We start from the raw sequence: 12,398 nt of genomic DNA on the forward strand, positions 1-12,398 counted from the left end.
TGGTTACACATCTTTACCACGGGAGCCATTAAATGTGGCCGGCGCTGTACAACGTAGCATCACCTCAGGCAGAGCAATCCACTGAAGAGCATCCCGATGCAGCTCAGTTAGTGTACATACTATAGTCTATGTATATATTTTCTTTATTTAAAATAACACAAAAACAAACAAAAACAAATGACCAGATAGTATTTCGGTGCTTCTTAGAGAGAAAAAAAAAAAGAGAGGAGCTTTAGGTTGGAGAGTTGTTGAATTTGTTCGTATTCTGTTATGTTTCGGTCTGCACACTGAAAGCCAGGAGATGCCTCGCCTCTTCAGCCATACCTTTATTTGCTTTAAATACAAACCTGCAGCTCATCTGAAGACATATCACTCATATTCTCCATGTTCTCACCTCCCAGCGTTCTGCAGATGAAGGAGAGTATTTTCTGAGGCTGAAAAAGAAGTTATACCTTTCGCTAACATTTTTTTTTTTACAGTTTCTATCATCTGTTTGTTTTATCTGTATGTTTTCACATTTGATCCAATTTGTTTGTTTTTTGGTTTGATGTAATGCGCTGCCAATAGTCGGGTCACAGAGTTAGATTTTGCCTTGGATGCGACATTCAGATGCCGTGCGGAAACTCCACATTTTGTATTGTCGTTTTTGTTTCTATTTATTTTCAGTGCACTGACTTCTTTTTTTCCTTTTTTCTGTTTTGCGTGGGTATTCATGCAGTTTGGGCTCTCTAATATGCCACGTTTTTATGGGACCGTCTGTCTATGAACTCACTTCCTATGTCTGTTGTTTCTTTACTCGAACAAAAAAGACGAGGGCAGAGCAGAAGCGCCACATGAAGTTGTCCTGATCCATTTCTGTTCACTGAATGAATTTGTGTAAAGAGCTAATCTAACCCAAAGAGACACAGAACCCCCCCTCTGACATGATGCCTTAAAGTGACAGCTACTCCTTATCTAAGTGTTTTGTGTTCCTGTTGGTTCCTCTAATATCTATGTACTACTGAGGAGGGGGGAATGACTGTGACTGAACAACTCCAGCTTAAAGACAATCATGCCATCACACACTTCCTTCCTTCTGCTTTTAACAACTGCTGTTAGATAGGGTCGGTTGTCTGAAATGTCTTTTAATGTCCCTGAGTTATAAAGCATACTGCAATTACCAAAAATGTATTGTTTTTAGTTTTAAAAAAAAAATCATACCAAATAAAGTGAAATGATGAAAAATGAAGAGCTCTAACATTAACTTTGCAGTTTAATGTGTTTAAAGATTCATTCATAGTCTTCCAGTAATCTGAGACCGGGTGGCAGGAGGGGAAAGCCAGACATCCTCTCCCTGGCGACCCTCTCCAGCTCATCCTGGGGGGGGGGGATCCCAACGTGTTCCCGGCCCAGGGTCTTCGCCCAGGAAACCTCCAAAGAGGAGGAAGCTCATTTCCACTGCTTGTGTCTGGCTGAAATGTTAAAAAAAAGTGTGAAAAAAATTAAACAATTTTTAGAAATATGGCTCTACACTGCTTCTTTTTCATATATGTAATAAAGAAATGTATCTTTCATATGCGGGTACATCAAAAGAAAATAATATTGTGAAAAAGTACAATATTTTTTGTCACTCTTTTCAGAAATTAAAACTTATATACCACCAGTGAAAAGTTTGGACACACCTTCTCATTCATCGATGGTTTGTCTTTATTCTTATTACTACCTGTGTAAACCTCCTTCAAAACAGTCAGAAAACCTTTTCACATAGCTAACCTCGCGAAGCTCACCGAGAGAAAAGCTAAGATACACAAGATGTTTTGAGTTATTTCACAATTTTCTATAGTTCTACACGCTCACTGTGTCTGCAATGTGGAAAGTTATAAAAATAAGGAAACGGCGCTCAACGACAAAGGTGAGTCCAAACTTTCACTGGTGTATTATATTTATTCGATACAGTAAAATATTTATTTCTTGGAATTTTCATAATCAACTTGAATATTGTAAACCCATGGTTTCCCACTCTAATCATCTAATTACCTCAAAACGCCAGCAGAGGTCTCCTGTATAAACATCTGGGTCAGTCTGACTCAGAGTGAGACACAATCAGTGGAGGGGAGACGCTGATTGGACAGATGTCCAGAAGACCCCCTCCACAGAGAAGATAAGCCAAAAAATGTCCTCACTACAGAAGCAGGTTGTTCAGTATGTTGTATTAAAGCATATTCAGAGAAAGCTGAGTGCACTGCAAAAACAGAACTAAAAATAAGTAAAATGTTCTTAAAGTTAGTGTATTTGTCCTTGATTTGAGCAGGTAAATAAGATGATTTGCCAATGGAATAAGATGTTTGCACTTAAAATAGGAAAAATTCATCTCCGTCATCTTATTTCAAGTGCAGGATGTCTAATTATCTTATTTTAGGGGTCAAAATACTCATTCCATTGGCAGATAGTATTATTTACCTGCTCAAATCAAGGACAAATACACTAACTTTAAAAACATTTTACTTATTTTTAGAGCCATTTTTGCAGTGTGGACGAAAAGAGTCCTCAGCAACAGAGATAACCACACCCATGAGAGGACTGTTAAGGAAAAAAGAATTTGGAGGGTGGGGACTTCACAAGGAGTGGACCGATGCTGAAGTCGGCACATCAAGAGCCAAAATGCAGATGAGTCCCACACATGGGCTGCAAATGTCACATTCCCGAGGTCACGCCACTCCCGAACCCGAAACTGGACTGATCAGTGGTCCAAAGTCCTCTTTTCAGATGAAAGTAAAGTTTTCATTACATCTGGAAATCATGGTCTGAGAGTCTGGAGAGGAGAGGCGGAGAGGCTAAGAATCCATGATGGTCGGAGTTTAGTGTGAAGTTTCCACAGTCAGTGAGGATGTGGGGAGCCGTGCCATCTGCTGGCATTGGTCCACTGGACTTACATTCAATCTGAGCAGAACCACAGGCTGATCACCTCCAGGCTACTCTGCACTAATCCAGTAATTCATGCAAAGGGAGGCCTGAGCAAGTACTGAGTGTATAGAAATTAGCATATTTTTCAGAAGCCTGATATTTATGTTTAAAATATTCTTTTTTTAGAGATCTTGCATAATCTTTTTAAACCACAGAATTTCGAGTTTTCATGATTTGAAAGCCATAATCATCAGAATATAAGAAATAAAGGTTTCAAATATTTAACTCTATATGTAATGTGCCTGTATGTTCAGGAGAGATAAAGGCCTGATCACATATCAAATACAGTGGATATAAAATGCTTTTAAAAGTCATGCTAAAGTCAGATTTCAGCCTTGTATAAGAAAAATAACTTTAATAAATCATTTTAAAGTCTGAAATAATATTCTGTTGTCCTTTTACGTCTTTAGTGAAAGTGGAAATGTGCTGAAAGGTTATAAAGGAGCGATATAATTTCATGATTTAAATGAATCAATCGTGAGATTGCTACACACAGAGACAAACCCACTGCTCATCACCAAAACATCTGCATGCCCACTGTGAAGCATGGCGGTAGATTTCTTCTACTAGAACTGAGTTTTAAGCCAGTACAGATAAAATTATCAATATCTCCAAATACCCAAAACCTTCAGACATCTGCTATAGGGGTCATTTTTTTCAGCACCACAGTGACTCCAGACCTGCAGACAAAAACACACAAATTGCCTTCAGCAGAAGAAAAGGTAAGTTTTATCACAAAGAGTCAAAGTAAATCCAACAGAAAATCATTTGTGTCACCCAAGGAGGGCTGTGGATAAGAAAATGTCTCACGATCTGATGTGATTTGGACCTTCGGGAATCAGACTGGGCAAACATGTAGCATGTCGTCAGACTGCTGCCAAAGAAGACTAAATCCATTCCAGGGTGGGCTCACTTAAACTCTGTAATTGGAAAAAGTGTAGACATAATCTAGCATGGGTTAATTTGTTACCTTCACAAAAGGCTTCACGAAGGAGGGGTACACTGCCTAAATCCACATTGTCTTTCTGCTACCCTGAGACCAATGTTTGTAATCCGCTGAAAATAAACTGGTGAAGTCGGTAATTAACTGATGTAATCCTTGATCTTCATGGATGAACAACAGATGAACAGATCTTTAAAAATATCTATCTATCTATCTATCTATCTATATATATATGTATATCTATCTATCTATCTATCTATCTATCTATCTATCTATCTATATATATATGGCAGACTTTGGTTTTAAAGGGATATAAATCTAAGATATCAGATTAGATTAGACAGAGCACTTTTGCATCTTTGCTTTTCTGCTGTAAGCACCGGGGAGGTGCATGGGGGCACTCCTGAAAACCGCTATGTCCGCCTATGCCCCCCTCCCGAGCCCAGTATTGATAATTATAGATTCATATTTTGTTTGTTTATCTGATCCAAAGTCAAATCAAATTGTGGCTCTCATGTCTATCAAACTGGTCCTGGATCGGCGCCACACGTTGGGTAGAAAAAAGCCTTTCCATGGAGGACCTGAGGCTTCTTTATCGTGCAATTTGATTGGTCAGATCACAAACTGTGCATTACTCGAGCTGCTGGCCAGGCACTGACAACAAGTCACTGGGAAGGGTGAACACAATGGACCGCTTTATTATATATGTACCTACCTGCTCCACCATAACCTGACAATGAGTCAAAAGAAAGAGAAGGCTGAAAATTAGCGTTATTTGCGCACACGTTCTGCGCAACTGCAGAGTTACGCCCAGTCGCGCACATGGCAGGGATGGGGCAGCAGTCCAGGGCTGCCAGCCTGCCTTGTTCATTACTGGAACAGCGCTACAATAAAAGGGACGCAGCTCATTTCAGAGCAGCTGCAGAGGCCAGAGGGGAGCCTGGTGCGTCTGTGCGCACAGCAAGAGGTGGTGTAACTCCGCCTGAAGTTAGCAGTACCACCTGAGTAAGCTGAACCAGAATGGGCTGATTATAAGTTAAGCCTAAGCACTTATAAAAAAAATGTCATTATGGTTACAAAATAAAAAGTCTTGATTCTTATATTTACCCAGCAAAAACTGAGGTGGAGGTTTACTCTACTAAGCATCAGCAGAGTCCTCTGAGGAACAGAGTTGAGAGACTTTCGCCTGATATGCAGGTAGACCTAAAAGCTCTGGCTACAAAACAACAGGAACCCTCTCTGGGTCAGGTTCTACATGGATTTGCATCAAGATGTGAAAATTATATGCTGCTTGGTTTGGTGAAAATCAAGGCATTTATTCCTGAATTAGCTAAACATATTTAAAGGTAAGTCAGATCACCACATTACTTTTCATTCCTGCAGCCAGTCTATTTCTGTGCTGACAGAAAAAAAAGGTTTTATGCAATAAACCAAGAAAATGTAAAAGATCTACACAGTGATTCAAAGGTGAGCCTCCCTCTTCTCTTCCACATTTTCTGTGCTGATTCTGTGCCGGTTCTTTAAATGGTGCAGTAATAAAAAGAAATCATCCATAGCAATTGATCACAAATGTACCTTTATTTTCCTTAATATGTGCAATACGTAATATTACGCAAACAAATTTAAAAAAAGAAGTTTTTAAAATTTTTATTCAAAATAAATCACAGAAACCAGTTTGTTTAGCATAAGTAACTGAAATATTAATACTGATAAGACAAAAGACGAGGGTCCAGGATCATGTTCTATTTTATATTTTCCATTCTGAAAAAAGAGGCTTTTTGTGTTTTGGTTCAATTTAGTTTGAGATTCTTGTTTGATATTCGTTGAATCATCAAAAGCTATCAGTTAGTAGCCAGTAGCATGCATTTCACAATAATTACCCATTATAGCCTTGGATCAGTAAATCTTTTATACCTATATTATTATTTGCTGTGTCAAATTTCACTGCCCCCCCGCCTCACTCATAATTCTCTGGCTGTATGAACAATAGGTTCTTGGCGGTATCTTTTCCGGCATAAGTGTTTCATAAGACAGTCATCTGATCTGCTCAAAGCAGCGGTCAAATCACATTTTGGTTTTTAATGCAGTAACTAAACGCATTATAAAATAAGAAGCTAGAAACATTAAATGCAGCATGTGAAACAAAAGTAGCTCTCAAGTGATCAATTTTGTCTGCAGTTTACCTTCCGACACATTTCGCAGGATTTCTGCCGTTTTGTTTTATTTGGATCACTTTTTTGTGGTTCTCCTCGGGTTGCTCCCAATCTTCCTGGCCTCAGATCAGGAAAAACGACACGTTCTTCCTCCCGATTGGTCTGTTACGTAATTTGAAATTGTGCATACATCAACTCTTCACGTGTCTTGTGTCAAGCACAAGTGCATCTCCAAGTTATCCAATAAATATTGATCTACTAAACTACTATTGAACAAGATCACTAAAACCAAAACCGGATTTTACCACAGAAATGTCGACCCACTGAAAAACATGTCTAGTCGCTGCTCGGCACATGTTCTCAATCCGTATGGGGCTCTTTTTGCATAAAATACAGCTTCAATGCAAAATAAGAGTATCGACCTGTGGTGCTGCTGAGGTGTTAAGGAAGGCCTTGATGCTTTGATATGTTCTTTGACTTTTAGGTCAGGTCCCTTTGCTGGTGGGTCAAGGTCAGTGCAGGTATTGGTATCTTTGACTGAATGGGTTGATGCTAGATCCTGCTGGAAAATGAAATCATCATCCCCATTAAGCTCGTCAGCCAAAGGAAGCAATAAGGTGTGTAACATTTCTTGGTTGACAGATGCACTGACTTGGGCCTTGATAAAACCCGGTGAACCCACCCCAGCCCTTACCTGACTCCGCCAGATGGATTTGCTCCGCATATCCATCTGGAAACCTTCCATTGAAGTAATTTTGGAAAGGGGCGAAAATACTGGTTAGCTGATTGGCCTATGTTGGTGATAGACGGGCCAAATAAACCAATCAGATCAACGAAGCATACGACGTACTCAACATGCTTCGTCGTCGCTCTGTTACGAGCGACGACAAAAACACAACCACAAGCCAAGCTACTCTTGCTGCTGCAGGTAAAGGCTCGTTAGCTCAGCAAAGAAATACTCTGTAATTCCGATAAAACTTGCTCGATAGCCACGCTAACGCTAGTTTCATCGGCTGAAGCCGCCATGTTCTTTAGACTGAACTGTCGCGCTTCTCGTTGCGTCACACCTCAACCCGCCTCAAAGCCAACGCTGATTGGACGTTCATTTGGTGAACGGCTCCAAATTTTCTTTAACAGAAAGTAGCCAGACTGATCTGCGAGTGAAACCTTGAAAGCTTGCGAGGTCAGGATGGTCTCACGAGGCTACCCCAGCCCTGCCCTTAACCTGATTTTGTACCTTTAGGATAAATCTAACTGACAAGTTCGAGTGGTCTTCTCATCCAACAGCAATGTCTGACCTCAGAAATGCTTTTCTGCAAGAGTGATCACACTTTCCCAGAAACACAGTGGCTGAACTAAAAGCCATCTTTTCAGAAATTTGGAGTTAAACGTTTTGGTTTATAGAGTAAGAAATAAATTCTGGAAAATCAAACATTTGCCCATATCCCTGTTTCTTTTTCGATATTTATCCAGACATGGACAAGGATTAAATCAAATTCCCTATTTTTCAGACTGTGTAATCCAGGGGTCACCAACCTTTGTGAAACTAAGAGCTACTTTATTGGTGTCGTGTCATACGAAAGGTTGCCAGTAGTGACATTTGAACTAGAAGAGTCAAGAGTTCACCTTAACTTTATGTAAACATATTTTTCATGCTTTGTTATCGCATGAAAAACTGTTTGCTTGCTATATAAATGCAAGTGTGATTAAACAGCAAAAGTAATGGAATAAAGTTTTAGATGCAGCTCACTGGTGGATTGTGCTCCTTTTAGAACAGGCTCCTGGGCACCACATGTGGTCTTCAGGGGCTTTTTGTGGCCCGTGGGCACCATGCTGGCGACCCCTGGGTGTAATATGTGTTAATCCTTTTTTTATTGGTATTATGAAATATTTCAAATTTTCGAGAAACTGTTTAAGGTTCAGCTTTAAGCCCTAATCCCTCAGATTAACAGAAATAAACCCTTAAAATATAATCACCGTGTTTAATTAAATCAAGTTTCTTTTCAGATCAAGTGACTGATATCAACCTTGTGATGTTCTAATTAAGAAAAAAATCACCCGTACAGCTAATGAAGAGACATGAGGCGGTTGCTTAACCTTTTATTAACAGCAATGTGCATACTTTCAAATTGATATGAGCTTTAAAAGCCATTAAAAAAAATCATGGATGCCATTCTTTAGTAATGTGGGGGAGGGGGAAATAAAATGTAGAGCCACAGCCCCCTCTCCTGGTTGAAAATTGAAATTCCTCAGGACTGAGAGCCTCTGGGGTTTTCCAGAGGCTGAGCACAGGTCTGGAAACAGTGAGCAAAAGGGCACTGAAGCGTTTGAGAGACGAGGCTAGATGAAGCTGAAGAGGCAGGGGACAGATCAATGCAAGCATTACTGCACTATGCTGCCTTCAGAGACCAACAGGTACAGATCGACACCTCCGAGCACTCTGTGCATATCAAGGCCTTTTTAAAAACAAAGTAAGGATCTAGGTGATGATCTCTCTCCCTCTCTGAACATATGGCACAAGTCATAGAAGTCAAACAAGTAAACAAAACCTTTGGGACAAAATTAAATGTACAGGAATGCAAACATTACTTTTTTTCTTCTTTTTTTTTTTACTGTATACAATTTGATTTTCTTTAGAGTGACAGTATCAAAGCACAAGTCGGTATGCCGTGCAAAAATAAAGGTTAATGATAATAATAATACATGAGAACGAGAAGCCGTCTTTAAAACACCGGTACAGTATCAAGGATCGCGGACCTCCCCAGTCCGTCACCGCCCGTCATTCAACAAGTTTCTCAAGGCAACTAGGAAATAAACATGAAAAGGAACTAGAGACTGCAGCGAAAGCTTCCAGTCGACACGCAGCATCAGCCTGTAGAGGAGCCCATCGGCACCCTCCTAATCAGAAAAAAACAAAAACAAAAATACTCCAAAACATTCTTCATATACTGGGGGAGGCTTGAGTTAATGTACCGAAAAGCTGCTTGTGTGAACATATATCCTTTAAATTCAGAGTACCTGGAAGTGAAGGCTGCTGTTTCTGCTCCCGCAAACACTGGGAAAATAACACACAAAAAAACAAAGAAACAAAAAAAATGTGCAAGTAAAACCGTGACAAAGAAGCAGTTACTTTTGGCTGTACACACAGGTGAGCTGCTGCCTGTGCCAATGAGTCACCTTCGCCTTTTCAACAGCATTTATTCCTGAGTTAGTTGTTACAGTCAGCCCAAATACTGATTTTTTCATTTTCTTTTTTTTTTCTTTTTAAACTGTAGACCATGGGGCAGGGCCAGCGTACCCATGGGTCTACCCTATGAAAAGCTTTGGCGCTCACCCCCTTCCAGAGCACCCAGAGAGCAAAACTGAAGAGAACACAAAGCATTTAACAAAAGCTCACCTAAAGCCTTTTGGTTGCTTTATTGCAGTTGCTATATACAGGGTTCCTACTGTTACAGAGTCAAAATTTGCTATTTTTTTTGCAGCATTTAAAAAAAAAAAAAAAAAAAAAAGTGGACATTTGAGCAAACACCCTTATTTTTATTATCTCTACACTCAACAAATGAAACAACGTTGAAGTTGGCCTCTAGTTCTGCAGAGGGATAAAGGGCTATTTCACTGCTTTTTGAGCTTCTGGGCCTACTTTTCTCAGCTGTTTTTGAAAATCGGTAACTGCATTCGAAAAGGTCTAATTGGTAAGGACTCGTCAGCCAAGGCGGGATTACGTCAGCGGTCGCCATGATAAGTGCTGTCCGAATAGTGCAGTCAGTAAAGGAGGAGGTAGGAAAAGGAGCCTGCATGCTTCCTGTCATAGGTCCTTTAGCATAGGGAGCTCGCAATGTACCTTATCTGGCGCTTAGGAGCTATAAGAAATCCCACAATCCTTTGCGTGATGACAAGCACAGCCCACTTTACGGAAATGAATAAAACATTCCGCCATACTCACAATAATCTAATATTTTGAGCAAAATTAATCACCAATTTAAAAAAATATATCTATACATGTTTTTTAAATATGTATGCCTTTATTCACTCTAAAGTGCAACACAAAATAAATAGTAAAATACCAAAGAACGTAACTATTTTAAACTTTTAACTTTAATCTCCCTGCTCTCTTCTCCACCTGCCTCCTGTTTGTGGGCACCTACTATTGTATTTTTTGGTATTCTTTTTGATCCATTGTATATATGAAGATTCACTGTATATAACTGAATGCACCTTCCCTACTCTGCACCTTCTTGTATGAGCCGATGTGACGAGTGAATTTCTCCATTGTGAGATCAATAAAGACTATCTTATCTTATCAAGCTGTAACAACTATCAAAATCTGTAATCCATAACTTGTAAAATCTTTACAGTAATCTCTTCTACACTAACTGCGTATCTTTTAAAGCAGAATTTTAGACCGAAAATCTCTTATATAAATGTATATTTATCTGTGGGTGAGAAACAACTGAGCTGGTTCTGCCAGGTTTAAGTGAAGTAGAGGACCTTTACTAGCCTCCACAAAGCCCTGACCTTCACCGGATTCTGTCATTTTGGGACACATTTGAATTACAAGTAGTCGTCTCGTCCAAAATCAATGTCTGACTTTAGAGATGCTTTCCCACACACTTCTTGTCCTTCAGGACAGCCTTTTAAAAGATTTTAAATTGTTGTAGCTTAGAAGGGAAGACCCACGGCCCATTAAAGCTTTGGGATGTTGCTAAAGGTGATGTGTGACCATATTTGTTTTTTTTCCTTACTTATCCAGACGTGGAAAAGGATAAAATTAAACTCCATAATTTTTCTGACTGCGTGATCTGTTATTAGTCTTTTTTTTGTTTACCTTGACTTCTCAATTGAATGAAGCCCATTGCCATTTTGAATCAGACCGAACTTTGTTCTCCTGATTATTCTTTGGTTGAATCTTGTGACAGACAGCCATGTATATCAAAACTAGCTAAATTGTTTTGACAGATTTTAGCCTATTGTTGGTGAAGGTAACAAATACTTCTATAATAGTTAACCCTCTAAGAGACGTTCACGAAAGCTCCTAAGTTCTTGAACAGTTTGAGAGGAGAGAGAGCAGAGCAAGTGACAGCAGACAGAGAGAAAAACAGCAAAAACACACAAAACGTCGAGACAGTCTATGACCGTGGCTGAATTACTCTGATATTTGCCAATTCTGATCTAGATGGTAGTAATTACCCTCTGGTGACATGCGGTTAGTTTATGGAGTCACCCCCAGCTTGTTTTATTTGTTCATTTTTAAAAGTTATAAATGTTAAAAAATTAAACCTACATGTTACTAAACATTTTTGTAAAAAAAAAAGAAAAAAAAAAAAAAAAAAGAAAGAAAAAGAACAAGAATCTGCCCGACCATCATACTGGTGTCAAAGTGTCACTACCTGCAAATAAAATGTGTCCCATGCTTCTGGGTTTTTTAGGCTTACTTTCATCAGCAGTAAAGCATAATATACCACATTGTCATCCTACATTAAATAAAAGCTTCTTAATTTATTTAATCATGATAGTTTTGGCTCTCAGTCTTACATAAAGGTGGTGGGTACTTCTTACCCCAGCTATCAGGTATACACGCATCATTAGCTAATCAATTAAAATAGGGGTATATTGAGAGCACAAACAGCGTCAACTGAGCGTACAAAGTTGAACTTTTTCAGATCTTTTTTGTCCCTTTTAAGTTTGTTTCTTTTTTTCTTGTAACATTAGAATTGGAAGATGTGAGAAGGATCTCAAGACCCCACATCTACTGACTGACCCGTAACCTGATCTGCTTTAATCGGGTTTGTTCTGCAACAACCTGAGAACCAAGGTTAAGAACAACAAAACTCTGATCATAGAGGGTACAATGGTCATAAAGCTGAGAAAACAGCCTGTTGCCCCTCCCCTACATGTTGCTTTGCACTGGCAGTGACTACTATTTTTACTTTTTTCCTGTCTTAAGAAGAAAAAAAAATTCCAATCTTTAAAAACATGGAGAAGCATTGTGAACCCCGCTGCTGGCCTGGCTTCCCACCTAGAACTGTTAGATTAATAGTAGTTTGGCTTCTGGACCAACTTTGTTCAGGTCTGTTTTAAAATCTAGATTTATCAAATCTGGATTGTATCATCCTACGTGAAACCTTTTTAGTAATTTTAATATGTGCAATATCGCAACTGCAAAGGACTAGGTTATAATATTTCAGATGTCACGCATTTAATCTCTGCCAACAATACCCTATTTTTGCTGCCATTAATGCACACACTCCATACAGACCTTAGTCAACAAGACACTAAAGCTTAAAGAGAGTGGTGAGGTTATCGTTATTATTATGGGAAAGAGGGAAAAAGATGGGGAATCTCAATTAATATCACAACAT

At 39.2% G+C, this 12,398-nt stretch overlaps 1 protein-coding gene across 3 annotated transcripts in view; it reads left to right on the forward strand.

The window, feature by feature from the left end:
• The window catches only part of mcamb (melanoma cell adhesion molecule b), a 57,487-nt gene extending 56,018 nt beyond the window's left edge, over positions 1–1,469 (forward strand). For all 3 annotated transcript variants that reach the window (XM_021319256.2, XM_021319257.2, XM_021319259.2), the window contains one exon: positions 1,268–1,469. In XM_021319256.2, coding sequence (XP_021174931.2) covers positions 1,268–1,279 — 12 coding nt within the window. In that variant the 3' untranslated portion in view covers positions 1,280–1,469. The remainder of the gene's footprint in view (positions 1–1,267) is intronic.
• The last annotated feature ends 10,929 nt before the right edge of the window (positions 1,470–12,398 follow it).

This window comes from Fundulus heteroclitus, chromosome 18 (genome assembly GCF_011125445.2).
Source record: "Fundulus heteroclitus isolate FHET01 chromosome 18, MU-UCD_Fhet_4.1, whole genome shotgun sequence".
Lineage (NCBI taxonomy): Eukaryota > Metazoa > Chordata > Actinopteri > Cyprinodontiformes > Fundulidae > Fundulus > Fundulus heteroclitus.